The sequence below is a fragment of the Myxine glutinosa genome, chromosome 7, assembly GCF_964187855.1.
Source record: "Myxine glutinosa chromosome 7, kmMyxGlut1.1, whole genome shotgun sequence".
Classification (NCBI taxonomy): domain Eukaryota; kingdom Metazoa; phylum Chordata; class Myxini; order Myxiniformes; family Myxinidae; genus Myxine; species Myxine glutinosa.
The window spans coordinates 155,005,433-155,032,850 of NC_136267.1; the positions used below are offsets into that span (position 1 = coordinate 155,005,433).

General features: G+C 42.4%; 1 protein-coding gene across 9 annotated transcripts in view; it reads right to left on the bottom strand.

The window, feature by feature from the left end:
- LOC137431757 (calcitonin gene-related peptide type 1 receptor) overlaps positions 1-27,418 on the bottom strand; it is a 358,961-nt gene that overhangs the window by 77,252 nt on the left and 254,291 nt on the right. For all 9 annotated transcript variants that reach the window (XM_078782434.1, XM_078782436.1, XM_078782442.1 and 6 more), the window contains 3 exons: positions 22,145-22,255; positions 16,923-17,035; positions 7,175-7,266 (listed from right to left, as the gene is read on the bottom strand). In XM_078782434.1, the coding sequence (XP_078638560.1) occupies positions 7,175-7,266; positions 16,923-17,035; positions 22,145-22,255 (316 nt within the window). The remainder of the gene's footprint in view (positions 1-7,174; positions 7,267-16,922; positions 17,036-22,144; positions 22,256-27,418) is intronic.

Consider the following 27,418-nt stretch of genomic DNA (forward strand, 5'->3'; position numbering starts at 1 on the left):
ATGAACACCTAGGCAAAGACCAGCACTTCTGGAACAATGTGCTCTAGACAGGTGAGTCAAAGGTAGAGCCATTTGGCCACAGTACCAGAAGACATGTTTGGCGAAAACCAAAGACAGCATTTGACCACAAGAACCTGATAGCAACTGTAAAGCATGGTGGAGGAAATATTATGGTTTGGGGCAGCTTTGCTGCATCAGGGCCTGGGCAGCTCACCATCATAGAATCCACTATGAATTCTTCATTGTACCAGAGGGTGCTTGAGGATAATGTAAGGCCATCTGTCGGAAAGTTGAAGCTCAATCGAAGGTGAACCTTGCAACATGACAATGACCCTAAACATACCAGTACATCCACCAAGGAATGGCTGAAAAGAAAGAAATGGAGGGTTCTGGAATGGCTAAGTCAAAGCCCGGATCTAAATCCCATCGAGATGTTGTGGGGGGATTTGAAACGAGCTGTGCATGCAAAAAAACCCTCAAACGTCGCACAGATGAAAGAATTCTGCATGGAGGAGTGCGCAAAAATTTCTCCCAGTCGATGTCAGAGACTGGTAGACAGTTATGAGAAACCCTACTTGAGGTTGTTTCTGCCAAAGGGGCAATACCACCTATTAGAGCCAAGGGTGTACTTACTTTTTCCACATGCAAAATTTGCATTTATGTTTATTTAAATTATACAATGGACTGACCAAATTATACACAATGGACTACAAAATGTGAATGTTTCATGATATTTGTTATATTATATCACCTTTATCTATCAATATTGTTGAAATGAAGATCAAATAGCTGTATGTTGAAATATGTTGAAAAAGTCAAAACTTTACAATGGGGTGTACTTACTTTTTTACGTGACTGTAGCGTATATGACAAGGACGAAATGATTAGATTTTTGTGAAGATCCGGATTCGGATCCGACTACTAGAATTTTTAAAGTGATTCTTCACCATTGGGAGATCGGGCCAAAAACGATACATAGCAGAATATCTCAAAAAGTTGTGGACAAATTTGGATGAAACTTGGTGGACAGGTTGGGTGTCTGACAAGGACAAATAGATTAGATTTTGGTGAAGATCTGAATATGGATTCGGATATGAGAATTATTTAATTTTTAAAGTGATTCTTCACCATTGAGTGATATGGCCAACCAGGCGGAGGTATGCTCTTAACTGAGTGCCGTTCTAGTCCTTAATGTCATCATCCATCTAGTCCTTAATGACATCCTTCTAGTCCTTAATGTCATCATCCTTCTAGTCCTTAATGTCATCATCCTTCTCGTCCTTAATGTCATCATCCATCTAGTCCTTAATGTCATCATCCATCTAGTCCTTAATGTCATCATCCTTCTCGTCCTTAATGTCATCATCCTTCTAGTCCTTAATGTCATCATCCTTCTAGTCCTTAATGTCATCATCCATCTCGTCCTTAATGTCATCATCCTTCTAGTCCTTAATGTCATCATCCTTCTAGTCCTTAATGTCATCATCCTTCTAGTCCTTAATGTAATCATCCTTCTAGTCCTTAATGTAATCATCCTTCTAGTTCTTAATGTCATCATCCTTCTAGTCCTTAATGTCATCATCCTTCTAGTCCTTAATGTCATCATCCTTCTAGTCCTTAATGTCATCATCCTTCTAGTCCTTAATGTCATCATCCTTCTAGTCCTTAATGTCATCATCCTTCTAGTCCTTAATGTCATCATCCTTCTCGTCCTTAATGTCATCATTGCACATCGGATTTTTATATGAAAAAATAAAAAATATTTTTTCACATAAAACGGCTTTTTTGCGCACAAAAAAATTATTTTGCTATTTTCGGAGAAAAAAAGAATTTCGCCGTTTTTCGGGAAAAATAAAATAAAATGCCCTTTTTGGTCGAAAATGTCTGGCAACGCCAAAAAAAATTGGGGAATTTTTCGAAATTTTAAACTGCGATCGAAATTTTAAACTGCGATCGAAATTTTTAACTGCGATCGATCTCAAAAACAAAACGTTGCGTCCACTTGCGTGCATTGCGTCCCCAGCGTGTACAGCAGTGAGGTGGTGTACTACAGTGAGAGAGTGTACACAAAGTGTGAACAAGTCTCCTATCAAGATGAGTGCTGCTCTTCGTGACAAGTGGCTGAAGGAATTCAATGCTGGCGGTGATGGGGCCACCTTCAAGTACGTGTCGAGTGGCACGGCTTTCTGTCGAGCTTGTGAAAAGACTTTCCGGGCGAAGCAGAAGTCTGAGCTGGCCCAACATGTCCGAGGAGACCGCCACAAGAGCAACTTGGCCTTGAAGAAGAAGAGGACGGTCACGCAAGCCACCATGGAGGACTTTGGTGGCGGAAAGAGGCACAAGTGCGACGTCGTGGCTCAGGAGCTGTGCCAGGCCATGCTGGCCGCTGGCATCCCATGGTCGAAATTGGAAAACCCTGCCCTCCGGTCGTTCCTGGAGAAGCACATCACTCTCCAGATCCCCGATGAAAGCTGGATTCGAAAGCACTACCTCGACAAGTGCTACGACGAGGCCTTGGCGGGGATCCGTGCCGACCTCGGACAGCAGCCCATCTGGCTGTCCGTCGACGAGACGACCGATTCGGCAGGTCGATATGTGGCCAACATCACCGCGGGACGCTTGTCCAAGGAGGGGTGCTTTCGTCCCCACCTCGTCCAGTGCATGTTTCTGGAGAAGACCAACTCCGGGGAGATCGTGCGTGCAATCAATGACACGCTGCGCTATCTTTGGCCTGATTTCAAGCCGGAGTGCCTCAAGGTCCTCGTCAGCGATGCCGCGGCCTATATGATCAAGGCCGGCCATGCCCTGAAGGAACTCTTCCCGGACTTGCTGCATGTGACTTGCGTTGCCCACGCGCTCCACCGTGTCTGCGAGACAGTCCGAGAAATGTTCAAGGACGTCAATGACCTGATTGCCACGACGAAGAAGGTGTTTGTCAAAGCCCCATCACGTGTTGTCTTTTGGAAGGAGCAGCAGCCCAATCTTTCTCTCCCCCCGGAGCCCATTCTGACTCGGTGGGGGACGTGGATCGACGCCGCGGTGTTTTACGCCGAGCACTTCGAGGCCGTCAAGGACATTGTGGACCAGCTGAACGATGACGACGCGATGGCAATCCGGAGTGCCAAGGACCTGTTCGGAAAGGCGGACATCAAGCTCAGTTTGGTCTTCTTAAATGCCCACGTGTCGTTCATCCCAAAGATCCTTAAGCAGCTGGAGGAGGCCGGCATGGAGCTGGCCAAGGCCTTCCAGCTCCTTGATCAGGCCAAGGAGGAGCTCGAAAAGATCCGAGGCTGCCGTAAGGAGATCCTGCTCACCAAGTTCAAGGCGGTGCTGCAGCGCAATCCCGACATTGGTGTGCTGAGGACAGTGGCTTTGATCCTGGATGGAGATCAGCACGGATCTGAGGTTGGTGTGCCGGCTGGAGTCAAGCTTGCCGACATCCCCCTCTTGAGGTACTGCCCCATCGTCAGCGTCGACGTGGAAAGGTCCTTCTCCGTCTACAGAAACGTCCTCACCGACCGCCGACACCGCCTCACCAAGGAGAACATTACCAAGATAATGATTTCAAACACCTACTTTAACCGTTCCTAAAAGGGTTCCTAAAAGGCAATCTTGTCAATTTCTTCTAGTCCTCTACTTATCAAACAATGCGGTTGCAATAAAGGCACCTGAACGTCATTTTTTACCTGTTTACTAGCCCAGAGTGCTTAATGTTGTGCAGGAAAAAGCTTACCATTTTTTGTTCTTTTTTTGACTGATTTCTGAAAAACTTGGTAATAATAAAAAATGAATAAAACGGGGGAAAAAATTATTTCGGGATTTTTTCACATAAAAAAAATATATTTCCGCTTTTCAAAACATAAAAGGCCTATTTTCTTCACATAAAAATCCGTAGTCTAGCTCATCATCCTTCTAGTACTTAATGTCATCATCCTTCTAGTCCTTAATGTCATCATCCTTCTAGTCCTTAATGTCATCATCCTTCTCATCCTTAATGTCATCATCCTTCTAGTCCTTAATGTCATCATCCTTCTAGTCCTTAATGTCATCATCCTTCTAGTCCTTAATGTCATTATCATTGACTTTTTATGAGGCCACAAACTTACTGAGATTGTTGTAATCTATCTATAATTCCAGTAATCTCTGTCTGTCTGTACGTTTGTTTGTCTGTGACCGCTGTTTCTCGACAACCACGGGTCCTATATACTTTTAACTTGCCAGGTATATTGCTGGGGACCCGAGGATGTGCCTTTTCAAGGTTTCATATTAATCGGACAATTACTTACCGAGCTATGTCCAAAAAACGATTCAACCAATCAGAGAGCAGCGAACGATCGCGTGTGCCGAACGTGGCGGGCACACTCTGCCTCGGATGGCACATTTGACAGCGTATTCATTTATTTCACGTTTGCAAACTATGTTGGCGTTAAACTATGTTTTACAACTAATAAAAACGAATTTGCGATTCATTCGCTTTCCTGCGCGTTTGTGCACGCGATGGCGATTTCTTTACCAAACTCCGGAAGCCGTTCGCTTTGGACCAAACCATTGCATGTAAATAGAGGGGGGGGATTGTCACCACTCGCAAGCCGTTCGCTTTGGACCAAACCATTTCATGTAAATAGAGGGGGGGGATATAATTTTAGATATAGATATAGTACGGGCATGCCCTAGTCTATCTATAATTCCAGTAATCTCTGTCTGTACGTTTGTACGTTTGTCTGTGACCGCTGTTTCTCGACAACCACGGGTCCGATATACTTTTAACTTGCCAGGTATATTGCTGGGGACCCGAGGATGTGCCTTTTCAAGTTTTCATATTAATCGGACAATTACTTACCGAGCTATGTCCAAAAAACGATTCAACCAATCAGAGAGCAGCGAACTATCGCGTGTGCCGAACGTGGCGGGCACACTCTGCCTCGGATGGCACATTTGAGAGCGTATTCATTTATTTCACGTTTGCAAACTATGTTGGCGTTAAACTATGTTTTACAACTAATAAAAACGAATTTGCGATTCATTCGCTTTCCTGCGCGTTTGTGCACGCGATGGCGATTTCTTTACCAAACTCCGGAAGCCGTTCGCTTTGGACCAAACCATTGCATGTAAATAGAGGGGGGGGGATTGTCACCACTCGCAAGCCGTTCGCTTTGGACCAAACCATTTCATGTAAATAGAGGGGGGGGGATATAATTTTAGATATAGATATAGTACGGGCATGCCCTAGTCTATCTATAATTCCAGTAATCTCTGTCTGTACGTTTGTTTGTCTGTGACCGCTGTTTCTCGACAACCACGGGTCCGATATACTTTTAACTTGCCAGGTATATTGCTGGGGACCCGAGGATGTGCCTTTTCAAGGTTTCATATTAATCGGACAATTACTTACCGAGCTATGTCCAAAAAACGATTCAACCAATCAGAGAGCAGCGAACGATCGCGTGTGCCGGCGTTGCGAATGGACCAAACCATTCCATGTAAATAGAGGGGGGGGGGGGGTTCTGTGGTCGTTGCGAATGGACGAAACCATTTCATGTAAATAGAGGGGGGGGATTGTCACTGTACTCGCAAGCCGTTCGCCGTTCGCTTTGGCGTTGCGAATGGACCAAACCATTTCATGTAAATAGAGGGGGGGGATATAATTTTAGATAGATATATAGTACGGGCATATATATAGTACGGGCATGCCCTAGTCTATCTATAATTCCAGTAATCTCTGTACGTTTGTACGTTTGTACGTTTGTACGTTTGTTTGTCTGTGACCGCTGTTTCTCGACAACCACGGGTCCGATATACTTTTAACTTGCCAGGTATATTGCTGGGGACCCGAGGATGTGCCTTTTCAAGGTTTCATATTAATCGGACAATTACTTACCGAGCTATGTCCAAAAAACGATTCAACCAATCAGAGGGCAGCGAGCTATCACGTGTGCCGAACGTGGCGATCGGACTCTGCCTCGGACGGCACATTTGACAGCGTATTCATTTATTTCACGTTGGAAAACTATGTTGCCGTTAAACTATGTTTTAAAACGAATTCAAACTGCGATTAAATTAAAACGATTCATCGTAACTGCGATTTGCGAACTTCCGGACAGTGACGACTGTCCGGCAGCACGCTTTCCGGCAGCCAATCACAGAACGCTTTGTTGCGTAGGCGTGGCCGATGTGAGACGAGCGGAGCTGAGCGCGTTACGAGCTGACCCTGACCGCCATTACGGTACGGTTCGTAATTCGATTTCTTCCGGAGAAAATAATAATTTCTCGATTTCATATGCGCATTATTTCTCCCAATTCAGTCAGAGCGAAGGGCGGAAGCGAAGAGCGTTGTTTTTTTTGTTTACGGGCGTACGGGCGGGGTAGAGCGTACGGGTAGCGTTTTTTTTTTTTTTGGCAAGGAACGGGCACCCACGTACGGGCAATGCCCTAGTCTATCTATAATTCCAGTAATCTCTGTACGTCTGTACGTTTGTTTGTTTGTCTGTGACCGCTGTTTCTCGACAACTACCGGTCCGATATACTTGAAACTTGCCAGGTATATTGCTGGGGACCCGAGGATGTGCCTTTTCAAGGTTTCATATTAATCGGACAATTACTTACCGAGCTATGTCCAAAAAACGATTCAACCAATCAGAGAGCAGCGAACGATCGCGTGTGCCGAACGTGGAGGACACACTCTGCCTCGGATGGCACATTTGAGAGCGTATTCATTTATTTCACGTTTGCAAACTATGTTGGCGTTAAACTATGTTTTAAAACTAATAAAACCGAATTTGCGATTCATTCGCTTTCCTGCGCGTTTGTGCACGCGATGGCGATTTCTTTACCAAACTCCGGAAGCCGTTCGCTTTGGACCAAACCATTGCATGTAAATAGAGGGGGGGGATTGTCACCGTACTCGCAAGCCGTTCGCTTTGGACCAAACCATTTCATGTAAATAGAGGGGGGGGATATAATTTTAGATATAGATATAGTACGGGCAATGCCCTAGTAAATAAAATGCAGCCAGTTGGGAGTCACAACTACTTCGTATCAGTGAACCAATCGCTGCATGCAAGATGCTCAAACAATCTCTAACTTGTTTAGAGGTGTGAATAGTAAACAAATGCATCTGTTGAACTTCAATGTGATATCGAGCACGTGATCCAAAAGTAGGAAGTGAACAACTCACCGGAAGTGGAGGAAAATGATCAGCGAAATGAAAAGAGATATAATAGAGAGCGAGTGACCAATGATCGCCAGATAATACAGATGAATAGCCATCTGCAAGACAAGAAACACACAAGCTCCTGAAATATGACAAAAAACAATACTACAAATAATTCCCAGTGGAGATGGGAAGTTAAATTGATTTTATGTTATAAAGATAATGTACCTTGAAAAATTTAGTCGATATTGGATTTTTTAAATGACTTCAATCCGATCGACTTTATCACACAATCCATATAATACGGTCATCATGTTAGTACATCATATGTAACATGTGTAGCAGTCAATTGGATGTACTTAACATTGGCAGATTTTACTTTCATTGTGTTTGTAAAACTCATATGTGACATTCAAACCCGATTGGGATCTCAAATTCGTGCTTATTCTTGGTAAATTAGCAAGTGTCTATAAACTAGAATGCACACAGTACATGGAAAAATGAAAATGGTCAGATTCAAATGTGAGGCTTTCGATAGTCCAGGTTTTGCTTTCGGTAGTCAAAATGCCTACATTACATATTTCAATGCACAGCAAACCTCTTTGCAGGATATACAGACAAAATACTACTACTTTTTTTTTTTTTTTTGGTATACTGAATCGAGGCTCGTGAAAGAGCTAAACTTCAGGAGTACTACTCAGGAGACTACTACCACTACTGCTTTACAGCCACAATTATTCTCATCAGGGGTCGGCAGGGAAAAATTAACTTTGGCCCAAGTCTTTCATGAACTGGCTGGCCAAGCCTGGCATTTGATTCGAGCTGATTTGGAGACGACAACAACAACAACAACAACAGACATTTTAAGGCCATTTTCCCTGCTAGAGTGGGGGTTAGCCTTGCGGTCCCCATTACAATCTTCTCCATTTTGCCCTGTTTTCTGCATCTCCCCTTGTTAACCCCCTTGCCCGCATTTCTTCTTCCACCATCTTTAGCCAAGTCCTTCTCGGTCTTCCCCGTCCTCTACTTCCTTCTACATTCATTTCGATCACTCTTCTCAACCAGTCAGTTTCATCCTTCCTCAACACATGACCAAACCATCTCAACCTGTTCCTCTTCACAGCATCAATCACAGGCTCTATTCCCATCATCTTTCGCAATTCATCATTTGTCTTCCTCTCTCTCAACGATACTCCGCACATCCACCGAACCATTCGCATTTCCACCCTTTCCAGCCTTCGTTGCTGCTCTACGTTCATTACCCATGTCTCGCTCCCATAAATCATAACACTTCTCACACATGCAGCATACAACTTTCCCTTCAGCTTCAACGACGCTCCCCTCCTCGTCAGCACGTCACTCAGTTCCCGAAACTTCACACAAAATACACCTCATAAACATGTATTGTGTATTGGTGAGGATCTGCAATCCATGATTGCTCTTTCTTGTCTGTGAAAGGCAAATTTGCCGACAGAAGTAGCTCCTCCATCTGCAGCCATATTGACATGCACTAAACCCTCTGGCACACTGACATTGCCCCCTATCAGTTGTGGAATGGCAGAACCTCACATAGGCAAGTGTGCTACATCCACACCATCTTGTCAGAGATGTCCATACAAGCTAAAAGTTCAGAAAATGGTGTATTTATTACTCCTGAAATATTTCAAAGCATGTTTGAAATGCTACATTGTAGTACATTCCCCACTGTGGTTTTCACTCGGTGTACTTTTCTAAAGGATCATTTATTAGACATCATATTTTACCATTTCTAGTTGCACATTTTCCCATCTGCCAACTTGGATCGTTGTTCTGCGATTGAGGGTGCAAATGTTATATACAGGATAGTCCATGCTTAAGTACCTATTTTAAATATTGAAATACTCTGTTGTTATTATCGGTCGAGCATCAAAAATATTTTGTTTTAAAAGTTTTTTTTTTCTTGTTTCCTGATTGATCCATTTATGGTTGAGGGATTAACTGTTGCTCCAAGAGCATGAATTGCTGCACGGTAAGACGTTTCACAGTCTCTAATTGCAGTTCAAAGCTGGTTTCGACAATAAATGGGAAGACTTGCCACTTTGGATCCAAAAACGATTAAAAGCCGTCACTAAAAGCTTATCACAACTGGTGCAGTCAAAGATGTCAGAAGATCAGGAACACAGGCCACAGTGAGATCACCAGAAAACATTGAGGTGGAAGAAGGAACACCATCGTGGGGGGGGGGGGGAGGGGACTGCACTGTAGCTGACCTCGAGTGACACAGGTTCTGTAATGTTCCGTTGTTTCTACATTACTTTGTCTTTTATTATTGGATTTTATTGGTAAATGGAAGAAGGAGATTCACTGCCTTTGTTGAACCTCACAAAAGCTGTCGAAATGGCATTGGATTTTTACTGCTATGGCATATGTTGGGCAGTATGTGTTGTTCACTTCACAAGATGGCATTATCACGTACCAGCAACGGTACCCATCCTATGGGCGGGGCTTCAAATGGGAGGCCGAAATGAAAAGGCAAAATATCAGAAATTGAAGGCTTTTTTTATTTTAAACGATTCATATAAATATCCGTTGAATCATATCACATGCAAATCATCAAAATCTAAACAGTACATGGCGCCGATTTTGAAAAAAAGATTGAATTCTGCAAAACGGAAGCGGCCGCTACACCTGTTTCTCAGTCGCTTTGCACACGGCTGCCTGGTTACTTCTGAGCTGCACGTTTATATAGGAAGAGTTCGTCAGGAGTCGATCTACTCTCTCTCCTGGTACGTAGAATAAACAGTATTTGTAGAATTTCAACAAAAGCCACATTACTGTTCATATCGGTAAATATTATTCCATCATGTTTGGAAAAACTGGAAAATTGGAAAAGTTGGAAAAACAATATAGCCTATTTTACTCCCAGGGGTCCCAGGAATACCCCCCAAAAATATCGTTGCGATCGGTTGAGCCGTTTTTGCGGTACCTTCAAACGGACGGACAGACATTTGGTGAATTATAGTAAGATGATAGCAAGGCCTTCCCGAACTTGCGTTCCAATGGTATTGGTGGTGATACGCAATGATATGTTGTAAACCTGGCATTTGAGAATGACGAACTGGTTGCCCTACTGAAGTTTGACTGGTACTATCGGACTTCGTCTGTAGTGGATTTCACTGAGACATGGCACGGTGAGGGCGATGACATGTCCTTCAGTGGATTTGAGATTATTAGGGCCGATAGAGGAATGTCGTTGGGTAATGCCAACGGTGGTGGTTTGTGTATGCTTTCAAATTTGAATTGGGTCAAATATTTTATGGCACGTGAACGGTACTGTTCCAAGAACATACAGGTACTGACGGTGTCTTTCCGACCCTACTACCAGCCATGTCACCTTGAGTGTACTAGTGCACTATTATTATTGCGTATGCACCAAGGCCGGACTTTAAGTGCACATTGGAACGAATGGCAGAAAGTTACGATAGAGCGACCACCCGTTCAGTGGATCAATCCATCCTAATTATTGGAGACATCAATAGACGTGACCTCGGTCGAGAGCTCCCTCAGCTCCATCAGTACATTAATGTTGCTACCTGTGGTTGGACAAATGTTATGGCAACATTAAACATGCTTATGTGGCAAAGCGTGCTCCTGCGATGGATGATCGGACCATAAGGTGGTCCATCTCTTGCCCAAGTATAGAGAAAAGGTGAAACAGATGGTGGTTCTGTGCAAGAGGGTTAAAACTAGAACAGCGGAAGATAACAGTTTGAAGGGCTGTTTCCTATGTGCAGACTGGGATGCATTTTTCGACTCCTGTGAGAACCCTAATGAACTCAGTGAGACTATCACAGATTAAGTGAAGTTCTGTGAGAACCTTGTGACCATAAAGAGAACCATACGCATGCTTCCCAATAACAATCCTTGGGTTACTGATGAAGTGAAGGCTTGGTTGAGGAAGAAAAAAACAAGCATTCCTACAGAAGGATATCTGCGCCCTTAGGTGGCAGAGAAAGAACTGCGCTCTGTCATCGCCAAGTATAAACCGTAGTACAGGATGACATTGAAGAACAACTACACGATGGTGATTCTCGTAACGCTTGGAGAGGACTCAAGAAATATGATGAGCACAAAGAAGAAGGTGAAGGATGGTCGATTTCCCATTAATGCTCCAAATTCCAAATTCGTGGATGGATTGAGTTACTTTAACGCTAGATTTGACATTCCAGGGAACGGAGTAAAATGTGAAACTTTATTTGATGATCTCGTTGCTCAAGCATCAAGAAGCACATGTGTGAATCCAATTTTATGAAGTGCTTTAGGGGGTTGAGTATAAAGAAGGCTTATGGTCCAGACGGCATGAAATCTTGTATTTTGAAAGAGTGCTGCTTATAACTTAGTAATTTTTTACACGAATTGTTTCAGTTACTTTTAACTACTCATACTCTTCCTATTTGCTGGGAAAGGTCCATCATTAGTCCCATGCCAAAAAATGTTCAACAAGGCATCTCAATGACTATAGCTCAATAATGTCTCAATGACATAGCATCTCAATACCTGTTGCCATAATCTCCATCATGTGTAAATGCATGGAGAAATTGATCATGAAGTTTATAATATCAGATGTAGTTCCCAAATTGGATTCTTCACAATTTGCATACAAAGCAAGATGCGGTGTCGAAGATGCATGGCTCAGTTTACTTAATCTAATCACAAGTCAACTTGCCACGAATGGATCCTACTGTATGTTTGTGTATTATTTATTGATTTCTCATCAGCCTTTAACACTATGTAACCTTTTACCCTTCTGAAAGTGTTGGGTGACTTGTGCCTGAACCCTCATATCGCCTTAAGTACACTAGCCCCATCCTCTTGATGAAGAACCACCTTTAGAGGCCATTTTGCCCCGCGGAGTGGGGGTTGGCCTTATTCGGGCACCATGGTCCCCTTTTTGAAGCAATGTTTTATGGCCGGATGCCCTTCCTGCCACAAACCCTGTTAGTCGCCTCTTGGGACACACAGGGAAATACCAGTGAGCTGGTACTCAATTTGCCGACCTCGGGAGGATGACAGGCTGAGTCAACCCCCCTTGCGTTAATTCAGCGATCAACCGGGATTCGAACCCAGGATCCTAGGATCCCAAGCCGGCTCCCTAACCGCTAAGCCAAAACCACGCTTCCATCCTCTTGATGGAAGGTTTTTTGTTTTTTTTGCTAGACCGTCCTCAGCAGCTGAAGGTGAATGGTAGTTTATTTAAAGTAGGGAAGGAGTGTTTATACTTGATGCAGATTCAGTTTGGAAATATCAGGAAAATGTAGAACCATAAGCAGAAAGAAATTCAAGTAAAATGAGAATCATTACAGAGTGAAAAAGAAAGTTTTTTGTTTGTTTGTTTGTTTGTTTTGATTTTTTGAAGCAAGGAAAGGAAGTAAGATAATCTTGAGGAGGTAGAAGCAAGATACACAGGAAGAAGAAAACAAAATGAGAAACGATGAGACAAATAATTTTCAGACTTTCTATCCGAGGATAGGCCTTGTCAGGCCTTGGACAATAAGAAAGGAAATGCAAAAATAACGAACAAATTAACATTAAATATAGCCCGGGATACAAGAGCAACGCCTAGATAAGACACTGACATAAAACACGCCAAACCGGTATAGAAATCTTTGCTTTGAGGTGGAAATGAGGAGCTCAGATTTTTACCACTTGCGCAAAAAAACCACGGAACCGGTAATCAAAATTGATGGCTTCTGGAAATTGAACTCTGACATCTCAGTATTAAATTGTCAGTAAAAACCCAACTGGCTTATTCATGACATCCGGGGAAGGGGACACAATGTGCTTGCGCTGCCAGTTTGCGTCTTCAGTTCACCTTTGTGGTTGAGTGTTTATCCGCTCAGGCCAACCTGGGATAGGCATTCAAATGGTACCCATGAAAAGGTGGCAACACTCAACATTATCCTTTCTGAATAAATAACTTTGTTCTTTTCACAAGGTCACTGAATCGCTGCTAATTACCTGTTACGTGAAAGCGGATATCATTATTGACAGCCACCAAAAGGCCCCCAAACCTAATGTGTTGTCAATTTCTGCCTTATCTCATTCAATTTAATCAGTAATGGAGTCGACCCTGAATTTGCTGATGACTTTAAAACCTACGTGTTCAAAACATGCTTTAATTTCAATTTTAATTGGAATCTCCTGTGGTGAGGCTGAGGCTCAAGGAATGTTGCTTTCGCATCACAGGTAGGTCAGTGGTCCCTCTGTTTTGTACTGTCCATTCTCTGATATTGCTCCCTCTGCTATCTGTCCTCTGAACCTCACTTTCTATTCCAGGATTCACGCATTCTTGCAGTAATCCTCTCCTAGTTAAACTTCCAAAATTCAGGCTTCCTGCATACCTCAATTCTTATTCCTGGTTTCTTCTGTCCGGCGGCTTCTCTGTCTTACTCTTCCATTCTTCAAGGAAACGGTACAACACCATCTCTTGTCATCCTCAATTTTGTCCCATCCAACCATCTTTCCTGCTAGTTTGTGTTTCCTCCCATCCTCCCTTTTCGCTTATTCTGTTCATTCGTTCCCTTGAGGTTTATCCCACCATCAATTCTACCTCGCTCTTCCATGAGCCATTACAGTGTACTACTGTAAGTGGAAAAGAGTTGCTTTCATGGGCATATATGAAGAAAATATGCTCAACAAATAGTTTACATGAAGAAAGAGAAATAAGAAAATCGAACAGATGACAATATTTAATTTGACATTCATGATAAGGTTTCCATAAAGTACTGCGCTTATCATACAAACAAAAAAGGGGGAAAAAACAATGTGCAAAATACATTTCAATGAAAAATCAACTTGTATAAATGCTTCACAGAAGGAGAATAAATCAGTTTTCATTGTGTCAGGAAGAAAATCCCAGGCTTTCTGTCTTTTCTTGCAACTGCTATCAACCAGTTGTGCTTCCTGGTTGCTCTTCTTGTCAATTCTGCCTAAGCTACTCAAGGAAGCTTCCAGGATCTCTTACCTTTTCTTGTGGACACCTTTCTCTTCTGAGACAGTAAGATTCTTATGGGTCTCTTCCAATGCTGCAATTGCTAGAAGTATCCTGATTGTCCATCATTTTGGCTTATCCATCATTCTAGCTTTCCATCCTCAAATGCAACCTCACCAGTTATTTTCATTCTTCACCTTCCTCTTATGACATTTATGGAACCTACTTCCCTCCTAAATTGTAATCTCACCCCTAAACACATGAAAGCCCGCTTGGAGCTTGCAAAAAAGCACCTAAAGAACTCTCAGACTGTGAGAAACAAGATTCTGTGGGCTTTCATGTGTCTTTCACCGAGGAGAGGTTTCCGTCTGGCCACTCTGCCATAAAGCCCAGATCGGTGGAGTGTTACAGTGATGTTTGTCCTTCTGGAAGTTTCTCCCATCTCCACACAGGATCTCTGGAGCTCAGCCAGAGTGACCATCGGGTTCTTGGTCACCTCTCTTACCAAGGCCCTTCTCCCCGGATTGCTCAGTTTGGCCGGGCGGCCAGCTCTAGGAAGAGTCCTGGTTGTTCCAAACTTCTTCCATTTAAGAGTTATGGAGGCCACTGTGCTCTTGGGAACCTTCAATGCAGCAGAGATTTTTTTGTAGGCTTCCCCAGATCTGTGCCTCGACACAATCCTGTCTCTGAGCTCTGCAGGCAGTTCCTTCGACCTCATGGCTTGGTTTTTGCTCTGATATGCATCGTCAGCTGTGAGACCTTATATAGACAGGTGTGTGCCTTTCCAAATCATGTCCAATCAATTCAATTTACCACAGGTGGACTCAAATCAAGGTGCAGAAACATCTCAAAGATGATCAAGAGAAATGGGAGGCACCTGAGCTAAATTTCAAGTGTCATAGCAAAGGGTCTGAATGCTTATGTAAATGTGATATTTAAGTTTTTTATTTTAAATAAATTTGCAAAACTTTCTAAAATCCTGTTTTCTCTTTGTCATTATGGGGTATTGTGTGTAGATTGATGTGGGAAAAAATGAATTTAAACGATTTCAGCATAAGGCTGCAACATAACAAAATGTGAAAAAAGTGAAGGGGTCTGAATACTTTCTGAATGTAGATTGATGAGGGAAAAAATGAATTTAAACGATTTCAGCATAAGGCTGCAACATAACAAAATGTGAAAAAAGTGAAGGGGTCTGAATACTTTCTGAATGCACTGTGTATATACAGTCTTATAAGTGAAGGGGTCTGAATTGAGTGTAGATTGATGAGGGAAAAAATGAATTTAAACGATTTCAGCATAAGGCTGCAACATCCTGCAACATCCAACAACATAACAAAATGTGAAAAAAGTGAAGGGGTCTGAATACTTTCTGAATGTAGATTGATTAGGGAAAAAATGAATTTAAACGATTTCAGCATAAGGCTGCAACATAACAAAATGTGAAAAAAGTGAAGGGGTCTGAATACTTTCTGAATGCACTGTGTATATACAGGTTGAATATTGATTTTTGAATAAATAAATATTCTTAAAGTCACTTTACTCTGTTCTTTCCTGCACCAGGTGCATACAACAACTAAGACATTCCTTATTGAAAACCCTATTTTTTGAACTCTTTCAACCACCACAAGAATAAAAGGCTTCCTTTTTTTATTTCTTTTTTCCACACATGCAAATATATTTTCCACACAAAAAAAAAATATATATATATATATTATATATACACATACACATATATATACAGGTTGAACCCCCTAACTTGACTGGGAGGCATGGCACAGATTGAGTCTCACCCCAGCAATTGCTGCACAACCTGTTAGCAACAAGTGTAGCCTGCCAGGCTGACACATTGTCTCTGCCCTGCTCATCAACAATTATGAGGTTTGCAGTCAGGAATATTAAATTTAACTAAAGAAGCACACTAACCCTATGGCATGACGCTGACATCATGTGCATAAATTATACCAACACATCACTATGGTCACATATATGGCTAAAGCTGTCTGTCCCACCCTGATTAATCAAACGTCATGGGAAAATTATAATATAAAAAACAAAGTTGTACACGAGAGATCATCTGCACGCATATAAAGTGCAGACAGTGCAAAGTTTAGAATCGAGAACTTCCCCGTTAGGTGGATTGGACGTGGTGCGTCAGTCCCCTTACCCGATGTGACGCCGTTAGACTTCTTATTGTGGGATATGTCAAGGATTGTTTTCCAACCCTCTGTTGCTGACATTGAACACTTCATGAAAGGATAACCAATTGCATCAGCACTGTGATGCGCAATATGTTGGCCAACACTTGGATTTAAGTGAATTATTGCTTGAATGTGCTACATGCCATTAAAGGTGTACATGTTGAGGTGTACTAAAGAGCACAATAAACGTTACAAATTATATAACAAAATGCAAAAAACCACAGCATTATATCTCTTTTGGTTTGGTTGTAATGAAATAAAGAAAAACAGAACAAAACTTTCTGGACAGTTTGTACTTTGTTCCTAATTCTAAATTATCTTCATATAATCCACGGTAAGTTTACCCAATCAAATCTTTTGAATCAATCAATGTTGTTAAAGTCACTTTACTCTGTTTTTCCCTGCATCAGGTGCATACAACAACTCAAGACATTCCTTATTGAACCCCCTATTTTTTGAACTCTTTCAACCACCACAAGCATAAAAGGATTCCTTTTTTTATTTCCTTTTTTTTTACACACATGCAAATATAATAAAGATTTACAAAAATGTAGCCAAACTAAATGAAAATTATGAAATTTCATACAATATTATTTCTCACCTTTAATTTCTCTTGTGCACGGGCAATGCACAAAGTGTAGTTGGACCAGGTTCTGTTGGTGTCTGGATGCTGGAACCATTCACCATTTTCATCACACGTTTTCGTTACCTTTTCTTGTGAAATAAATAAAGAAATTAATATAAATGCACAGACTGTAAACAAAATATCGTCATAAAGTGGTGTTGTGGTAATTACCTGTACTAGGGCATGCCCGTACTATATATAAGCTAGGACGTGCCCGTACGTGGGTGCCCGTTCCTTGCCAAAAAAAAAAAAAAAAAAAAATTGTGTAGGGGTGTGTGTGTGTAAACATCCTAGGGCGTGCCCGTACGTGGGTGAAAAAAACATGCGTGCAAACAACAACAACAAAAAAAAACTTTGAAACCACGTGGCAGTAACGACCACAGAACCCCCCCCCCCCCCTCTATTTACATGAATGGTTTGGTCCATTCGCAACGACCACAGAACCCCCCCCCTCTATTTACATGCAATGGTTTGGTCCAAAGCGAACGGCTTGCAGTGTTTGGTAAAGAAATCGCCATAGCTCGGTAAGTACTTGTCCGATTAATATGAAACCTTGAAAAGGCACATCCTCGGGTCCCCAGCAATATACCTGGCAAGTTTAAAGTATATCGGACCCGTGGTTGTCGAGAAACAGCGGTCACAGACAAACACACACACAGACACACAGACACACAGACACACAGACACACAGAGATTGCTGGAATTATAGATAGATACAACTCCTTTTGAAATAATTTTTTAATTCACAACTTCTCAATTATCTGCCGCTCCATACCTCATCCCTCAGATCGGCAGTCTGCAGCCTCCTCACTCTCTACAGACCTGGACAAAATCACGGACTGGTCAAACAAGTGGAACATGTCTTTCAATCCTGACAAATCTCACACTCTTACTATGTCTCTCCAAAAAGATTGACTGGACAACCCTCCCATCTACTTTCTCAACAATCCTCTGCAAGTAGTTCTGTCACTCAAGCTTTTGGGTCTCACTATCTGCCATGATCTTTCCGGGGGAAACCACATTTCCAAGCTGGCCTCCAAAGCCAGTCGCCGACTGGGCATCCTCCGTCGTGCGAAGTCCTTCCTTGGCACACCTGAGCTCCTCACCACATACAAGGCTTTCATCCGCAGCTCAATGGAATACTGCTCTCCCCTGTGGGCTGGTGCTCCTGCCTCACACCTAGCTCGGCTTCACGCTGTTGAAACCAAACCTTTCAGAATCATTGGAATCTCCGACAATGAAGCCAACTCTGAGGGCCTTTCACTCACTCTCCGCGTTCTGGTTGGTGGACTTTCTGTCTTCTACCGACTCCTCTCCGGCCTAGCTCTCCCAGCTCTGTCTGTGCTCTGTCCCCCAAATATTCCTAAAGGTCGCACAAGATCTGCCAGCAACCCTCTTCTGGTGCAACTGCCAAAATCAAGACTGCTCACCTTCACTCTTTCATTCCTCTTTTCTCCCACCTCTGGAACAAACTCCCTCACTCTATTCAATCCCACTCCTCCCTCCAGGCCTTTAAAACAGCTGTTCACCACCATCTCTTATCTCCCCCCATCCAAAACCTTGATCTTTTCTACCCCTGTTAATTTCACCCCAGATCCACTTTTTTGAAATACTGACTACATGAACTGATGGACTACATGAAAAAACTGCACAAATACAGCATACATATGTAACTTTTGTTGCGCAACAATAGAAGACTTTTACCAATGCACTTTTAAGCAAACACAGGAGGTGACAACTTATTTCATGAAATATTCATTAAACCACAATTTAAATGAAGTTAGTTTTGTCCTGAATGTGTCCAAGAGTTTTGAACAGCAGTGTGTGTGTTGTTGGTTGTTAATTCCAAATGTGGGTTTCAGAAGATGGAATGGAGAAATGGACAAATGGAGAAACCTCCCAGGTTCTCGACGTATCCCTGTGTGTGTGTGTGTGTGTGTGTGTGTGTGTGTGCACATGTGCATGCATGCATCACCACCACTGGTCCTCATCTTTCTCATGCCCTCCTCCCAGTCGGGTCTACCAAATCTCAGACTCCCCCCCTCCCTTCCACTCGGGTTCAACAAATTTCAGGCCCCCCTTACACTTGGGTCTGCCAAATCTCAGAAATCAGTATACACTGTTGGCCATAAAGATTGAATAAAATATTTTTGACATGATTCCACAGTTTCTTTGGTATTTGACAGTCTACGTGTAAACAAAATGGTAATTGAGTGATTACATAACGTTTCCCCATTACACAGGGGATATGATAACATTGAAAAAATGTGTATTATGTAATAATTTTTTTTGTTAGGGACTATAAAAGCCCATGCATGTGATATTCTGTCCCTTTCCCTGATTCAACACTGTGTTAAACGAGGCTGGTTTTTTATCGAGTTCCTTGTACCGTTTGCAAGAAAAATCGGTGGAGACGTTCCCTGGGCTATGCCTGGTCCAACGGAACCAGCAATACGCGAGAGAGTGGTAGCACTGCGGCAGGAGGGCTACAAACAGAGTGATATCGCAGATGTCGTCGGGATATCACAGAGTACAGTCTGTAAGATCCTGAAACGTCAACGTGAGGCGGGGAATGTGTGGCCGCGGAAACCTCGAGGACGTCCAAGATTAACCACGAGACGAGATGATCGCCAACTGTTGAATCTCTGCCGCAGAAACCGGAAAATGCCGACGAGTCGTCTTCGTCGCTTGTGGAGGAGACATCATGGGATTCACGTTTCCCGGTCAACCGTTAATCGGAGATTGCTCCAACATGGTTACCGAGCACGACGGTTGACTAAATGTTCACGTCTGGCTGTTTGCCACAGAGTTTCACGTCTTCGCCGGGCTAGGGAGCACAGAAGGCTTCATCCTGGACACTGGCGACATGTTGTCTTCACGGACGAGAGCCGCTACATCCTTGACCGTACAGATGGGAGACAACGAGTCGATTACCCGGGGAGAACCTTCGTGATGACTGCATCCACGAGACGACTCAAGGTGGTGGCGGCTCAGTGATGATATGGGCCGGCATCCATTATGGAAGGAAAACACCACTGGTGGTTCTGGACGGAAACGTCAACGCCGTCGTGTACCGGGATATCTTGGAGTACCACTGCCTTCCACATGCAAGACGAGTGTATGGACACAATTTCCGACTGCAGGACGACAACGCTAGACCGCACAGGGCCGCTGCAGTAAGGGAATTCCTTGAGGCAGAGGGCGTGGAGCAGTTGCCATGGCCAGCTTGCTCGCCGGATATGAACCCCATAGAGCAGCGGTCAGGAACCTATGGCTCGCGAGCCATATATGGCTCTTCCGGTGACGGCATATGGCTCCCAGACAATTTTGAGTTGAAAAAAAATAAAAAATCAGTTTGGAATGTCCTGCAAAAGCTAGCTGGCTTTACGTCCAATCTCCTGCAGTCATTCAAAGCACGTTTTGTAGAATTTCGTGCACGCACTGGTCTTTTCAAGTTCATCACTCATCCACATGAGTGTGCAGTGGACAAAATCGACCTGACATGCATCCCCGGGGTCTCTATCGGAGACTTTGAGCTGGAAGTTGCTGACCTGAAGGCATCAGACATGTGGATGAGTAAGTTCAAGTCACTTAATGGAGAGTTGGAAAGTCTTGCGCGACAGCGAGCAGAGCTGGCGAGGGAACACAAGTGGACAGAAATGAAAAATCTTCAACCTGAAGACCAGCTGATTCTTAAAACTTGGAACGAGCTTCCTGTGACATACCACACAATGCAGCGTGTGAGTATTGCCGTATTGACCATGTTTGGCTCTACATATGCATGTGAGCAGTCATTCTCGCATATGAGGAACATTAAGACCAACCTACGCTCACGTTTAACTGATGGAAGCCTCAACGCCTGCATGAAGCTCAACCTCACCACGTATGAACCAGACTACAAGGCCATCAGCAAAACCATGCAGCACCAGAAGTCGCATTAAAAGTAAGACATATTTAATTTATTATACGTTAAAAATACTATATGGCTCTCAATGAAATATATTTAGAAATATTTGGCTTTTATGGCTCTCCCAGTCAAAAAGGTTCCTGACCCCTGCCATAGAGCATGCATGGGATGCCCTAGGCCGAGCCATCAACGACAGAGATGTTATTCCTCAAACTTTGCAGGAGTTGGCCGACGCTCTGAGGGAAGAATGGGATGCTATGCCTGTTGACGTCGTCAACAAGCTAGTGGACAGCAGCCACGACGTCTGCACGCCCTGATTCATGCCAGGGGTGGACATACCCGCTATTAGTGACTGAGTAACAACAAGGACTCTACTGTGATGCAAATTGATCCATGAAATCACCCCAAAAAATGTTATCTGGAAAACTGACAGAGATTAAAAAGAAATGTGTCATGATCCTTAATTTACTGTCTATTGTCGTCATTGTCGTTTTACACTCAAGACACCAACCGATTAGGACTGATAATTAATAAAAATCACTGTCAAATGTGCGTAAGAGACAGAATAATAAAGAAAAGTGGTTATATGCACCGTAAATGCCAATGGTAATTTAGATTGAAATAATGATGCTATGAAAATTTGTTGAAAAAAAAAAATTCCATCTTTATGGCCAACAGTTCATATTTTAAAACCCTTCTCCGAAACCGCTTCACCGATCGATGTAAAACCTGTCATGTCTTGTAAAAGTGTAATAATTGAGAACAGCTGGAGGGATTAAAATCAAACTTGTTTTTTAGGACAGTCAATAAGAGCATCTACCCGTTGTCACAGGCATGGACTACGCAGAGGCATATTTGGCGATGCAGTCGCAATGCTCTCGTTTTTACGACTAACATCATCTAAGGCTCATAGTGGAGCTTGAACATACGGTATATCAAATGTGGGGCAAACATTAGTGGACACCAGTATGCCTTCATGGGGACATTTTCATAAGAACAAATATATTGCGAAATGGCCATTGTAAGATCATGTGGATAGAGGGAAAATAAACATGGCATATGGAAAGTTCAGAACTTTTTAAACACCCCTCCGAAGAACTTGGCCACAGTGACCAAAAATAATTTGTACGAGTACGACACCGAAGAGCAGACTTGGTCTCAGGTGACGTTTTGGCCATGACCAATGAACTTCCTCAAGCCAAATTTCTGAGCAAAGATTATGTAAGTCTGATTAAGTCATAGGCCTTAGAAAATTATACATATTAGAAACACGCAAACACACATTTCTCACCCAATGGATCAAAATCTGAGTAATAGTTGGGGCATTTCTGTACAGCCACGTTGTTTGCCTCCATATCGTCCCAGCACAGCCAGCCATCCCATGTTCGGTTACAGTGTGGTTCTGCCAGACAGGTACACAAAGGATTGTGATCCTCTGCTTTTCTATAAATATCATTCAACCCACCACAATGACCTAAACCACATGACCAGCAAATGATATTGTGAAATTATAATAAAAAACAATTAAATTCAGTTTAAATTTGTCCTAGAATATGAACAGTTTCGATTACCTTAACAAATATTTGTTATGACCGGTCTTGAAAGATACATTCTCAAGCACTCTACTCAGGTGTGAAGTTTTCTGAACGTCGTGGCCAAGGTGTGAACATGAAGCTTGATTATAATGAGTAAAGGTTCAATTTGAGGCATCTTTAATGAAATGATGAATATACTCGTAGAAAGGCAAAGTTATTGTTACAATTGCAGTCAGTATTTTGACAGCTGCCTTGACCTTTTCTTATCCACGATTTATTTTTTAATGCTGTTTACTTGTTTCAGATTTCTAAATAATGCCAGGAAGACAAAAGAAGCTTTTTCTTGATTCCACGACTGAGTCGTTCAACGGAATAATGCTCGTTGTGCGAGGTTTTGTTAAAAGCCTTATTTTATATGAAGATCCAAATTTGTGATTATGCATGAATTGAACAAACATGTAAGTTTCATATATGAGAGTTGCTTACCTTAATCGTGATTAAAATTGTGTAAATTGTGTAATTTCATAAGAATAAATATCATATTGTTTGGAGCAATAATTCACATAACAATAATAATAAGTACAGATACATTCAAAGTACACCACCCCATGCCAAATAAATAACATATCCTCCAGCGTGCGACATTGCCTGGCAGCTCATAGAGATGGCATTGGGAGAGAGAAGTGTAGAATAATTGATTGATTTATTTGCGTAATTAAAATAAATAAATAATAATCGCAAAATAATAAATTTATTAATCAATTGGCTAATAGCATACCGAAATCACCAGTGTTTTATCTGATGCTGTAACTTTTTGAAAAATAATTCAATAATTAATTCAGCAAAAATTAAATACTTAATCGATTAATTGATTAATCAATATATAATTAATCGATTAATTGATTCATCAACAAGTACAGATACATTCAAAGTACACCGCCCCCATGCCAAACATATAAATAACATCCTCCAGCGCGGCATCGCTGAGGTGCCATCAGCGCCCGGTGATGAAACCGTGCAGCACATAGAGACAGTATTGGGAGGTTGAGGTGTACAGCAATTGATTGATTAATTGCGTAATTAAAATCAATAAATAAAAATCGTAAAATAATTTCTTAATCAATTGGCTAATCGCATACCTCAACCACCAGTGTTTTATCCAAAGCTGTAACTTTTTGAATAAAATAAAAAGAAGGAGATATCGCCTGGACAAACAAACAAGAAAGAAAGAAAGAAAACGGAGTGAAAACTGAGTGCTTCCTTTCAGTGCGCGTCATCGCCGAGTCCCTTCTGTGCCCGGCGATGACGTCATGCAGTGCCTGGAGATGGAATAGGAAAGGAGCGGTGTACAACAACAACAATTCACTATCGAGCTATTATAATGCCAAAGGTAATGTTGACTGCTGAGCCGTAATAATTTTAGTGCAAAACCTTGTCTTTCTGTCGACACAAAAGACCCTTAAGGCTTTCCCTATTAAGTTTATAATGGAAAAGCATTGTATACTTTCGCAAACAAGCTAAAGAGCCCAAGATCCATCTTATGTCCAACTTCCTTGTTATTTGGCATTATATTTCAAGTGTACTTCATTAATTAGATGAAAATTATATTAGAGACTCCTGCGACTGCTTGCTCAATCAAATCTGCTGACTCTTCTCTGCACTCCACCAGACATCCTGCCAGTCTTTGATCCTGAATGCCTTTTTTTTTTTGATGGTCAGAATTTGTGGTGATCCATATATGGTACAAATTGGGTCACACGATCAAGATTAGGTTATTTAGACATTAGCAAACATCAAGAAGATTGATGCTTAGAGCTTCAGCAAAAAAATTAAACCGGGAGTACAACACAACAATGATGGGCCAAATGGCCTTATTTCCCTGTTTGAGGTCGTGTGGGATTGTGCGATTTTTTTTTGATTTTTTGTTTTACTTACACCAAGTGTAGTCCCATGGAGGTTGTGGAACCTTTGTTTGTAATTTCCATTCTGCATACGGAAACCTTTGTAAGCCTCGTCCCACTCTACCCGCCGATTGGCCAGAGTGTCATTTCTTGTTTTAACATTGATTTCATTAAAAGTTACTTTTTTTATTTTATTGTGACGTTGACCGAGCGGATGTTACAATAATGTGGAAGAGCAAATCTCAGGGCAATTGGCCCAGGGGTATGGAATTGTATAAAAATCAAAGAAAAGGCTTCAGCCAGAAACATCTTGCTCATATGTATATTTCACTTGGTCACTTACAACAGGAGAGGTCAATGGGTCAACTGGTAACTTCTTTCTTTTTGGCTATTGATTTCAGATTTCAGTGGGTATTTGGTTGAGTGACCCCACATTATGGTTACACTACTGAGCGACCACTACCGAGCAGGAATTGGGCTTCCCCATACTCCTGAGAATGATAATATGGTTCCACAGAGCAAAATTGCACCGGGAATTTATATCTTATCAGACACTCGCAGAGAGGAATTTTGCTCGATAAACGATATATAATGCAAGCCACTGATTTTCAGTGTTGAGTAAATCTGATGAGAGTGAAAGGGGGTTTATGTGCCATTTACAGGAAGTTTTGACAAATAGGATAAGATAGCTGCTGTCATCACCAAATAAATAGTAAATGGACAGGAAGATAATTTAACATCCTGTTTCAAACTCATTGCCTGGTGTTGGCTCAGCGGTTAGGGTGCTAGCTTGGGATCCTATGATCCTGGGTTATGATCCTGGGTTCGAATCCCGGTCGATCGCTGAATTAACACCAGGGTGGTTGACTCAGCCTGTCATCCTTCTGAGGTCGTCAAATTGAGTACCAGCTTGCTGGGATGAATGACCTAGTGTGTACCCAGATTTAGAATAGGTACACCGTATCCCTGCGCATCATAAGAGGCGACTAAGGGTTGGCGTCAGGAAGGGCATCCGGCCATAAAAAAAACGTTGCCTCAAACGTTGCCTCAAACAGGGCCCCATGAGGTCATGGGGCCTGCAAAGCCAACCCCACTCTAGCGGGGAAAAATGGCCTTAAAACGATCATTCATTCATTCATTCATTCATTCATTCATTTCAAACTCATTACATCAAATGAATTTCCCGAATTAGCAAAAACTGATCATTTAACCAGAGAATTGCACAATTATTGTCTTTGATTTCTGATTCTGTACATGTTGTAAGAAGCCTACATGTTTAGATCAAATGACAATTTGAAGATATTGATCAATTGTGAAAAAATTGAGATGTCAATAAAGTGTATGTCCTGATATGCTCATTCATGATGATGTGTTCACTTCAAAATGCTCAAAAGACTCCCTGTGATAATTTTTTTTGAGTGTTGAACAAGTGGAGAAACTTTGTATTATCAATAATTATAATTAATCTTTCTATTAATTTGCAATTGACACCAATATAATTTTTTTTATTGTGGACCGTAGGCATCAAAAACTACATATGTCGAACAAAGTTTCAATTGGAGGACTTGGCGCCATTGGAGTATTTAAATTGCATCAGATGTGCAGTAAATGTGAATTGTTGCTCCCACCTTGCTGGCTCGATGACTGAAGACGCCATTTGTATTTTTGCCATCTCCATCCCTACCCCACTTAATACCCCCTGCAGGCATTGGCAACTTTTGCTCGTAATAATAATAATCATTTTAATATAAACATATATTATTACCGAATGTTTATTATAAACATTTATATGAATACATACAAAATATTATACAAAAATTTAATATACAATAAATATTATTGATCATCATACTAAAATACGCAATTTGGTGTCTGTCTGACGATTTTTGATCACGATACATTTGGTCGTTACTTATCTAATCTCAACCAAACTTAACAGGGAGACCAAGGGTCAAACGATGGAGTTTGTGGCAATTTAACTTCCCCTCCCCCCCTCCATCCCAATGGGGGGGTTTTCTCCACCAAGGGATTTTCCCCACCAATGGGGTTGTGCATCGAGGTGTATACCCATGTTAAGATAGCTTTATCTTGACGTTTTTCCAGGGGACCGCTTATAATAACAAAACGAATGATAATATTATAATACTAGCGGGGTCCCATGGGAATTATATTATAATACCCATGGGAATCCCACGGGCATGGATGTGTGTGCCATTTCGACATATTGAGTTAGATGCTGCACATTCATTTTTACAAAATGGTTACTGGCAAGTCATCAGATCCAGAAATGGTGTGATGAACACAATTAATTTATTTCACATAATATGTGACCCCTCACTCCTCTCCACCTGACACTCTCCTGTCTCCACCTGACACTCTCCTCTCTCCACCTAGCACTCCTCTCCTCTCCAATCCCTCACATTCCTCTCCTTTCCAATCCCTCACCTCTCCAATCCCTCACACTCCTCTCCTCTCCAATCCCTCACACGCCTCTCCAATCGCGCCTCACACTCCTCTCCAATCGCGCCTCACACTCCTCTCCAATCGCGCCTCACACTCCCCTCCAATCACTCCTCTCCAATCGCGCCTCACACTCCTCTCCAATCGCGCCTCACACTCCTCTCCAATCGCGCCTCACACTCCTCTCCAATCGTGCCTCACTCGCCTCTCCAATCGCTCCTCACTCGCCTCTCCAATCGCTCCTCACTCGCCTCTCCAATCGCTCCTCACTCGCCTCTCCAATCGGCTTTCCCCGTCTCGTTTCTCTCGTTTTTCTCCCGTCTCGTTCTTTTTCTTGCTCCAAATCGGCCCGTCTCGCCCGTCGGCCCGTCGGAATCGGAATCGGCCCGTCTTGCTTTCGTGCTTGCGCGTAAATAAATTGTGTTCATTACACCATTTCTGGATCTGATGACTTGCCAGTAACCATTTTGTAAAAATGAATGTGCAGCATCTAACTCAATATGTCGAAATGTCACACACATCCATGCCCGTGGGATTCCCACGGGTGACCCCGCAAGTTTGGATTGACGTTCGTCGATGGACTCGTACGCCCCTCTCATTCATTTTCTTGCTGCATCCTGTTCAAGTCTGCGTTCTTCATCGATCGTCTCATTCATTTTGGAAATAGAA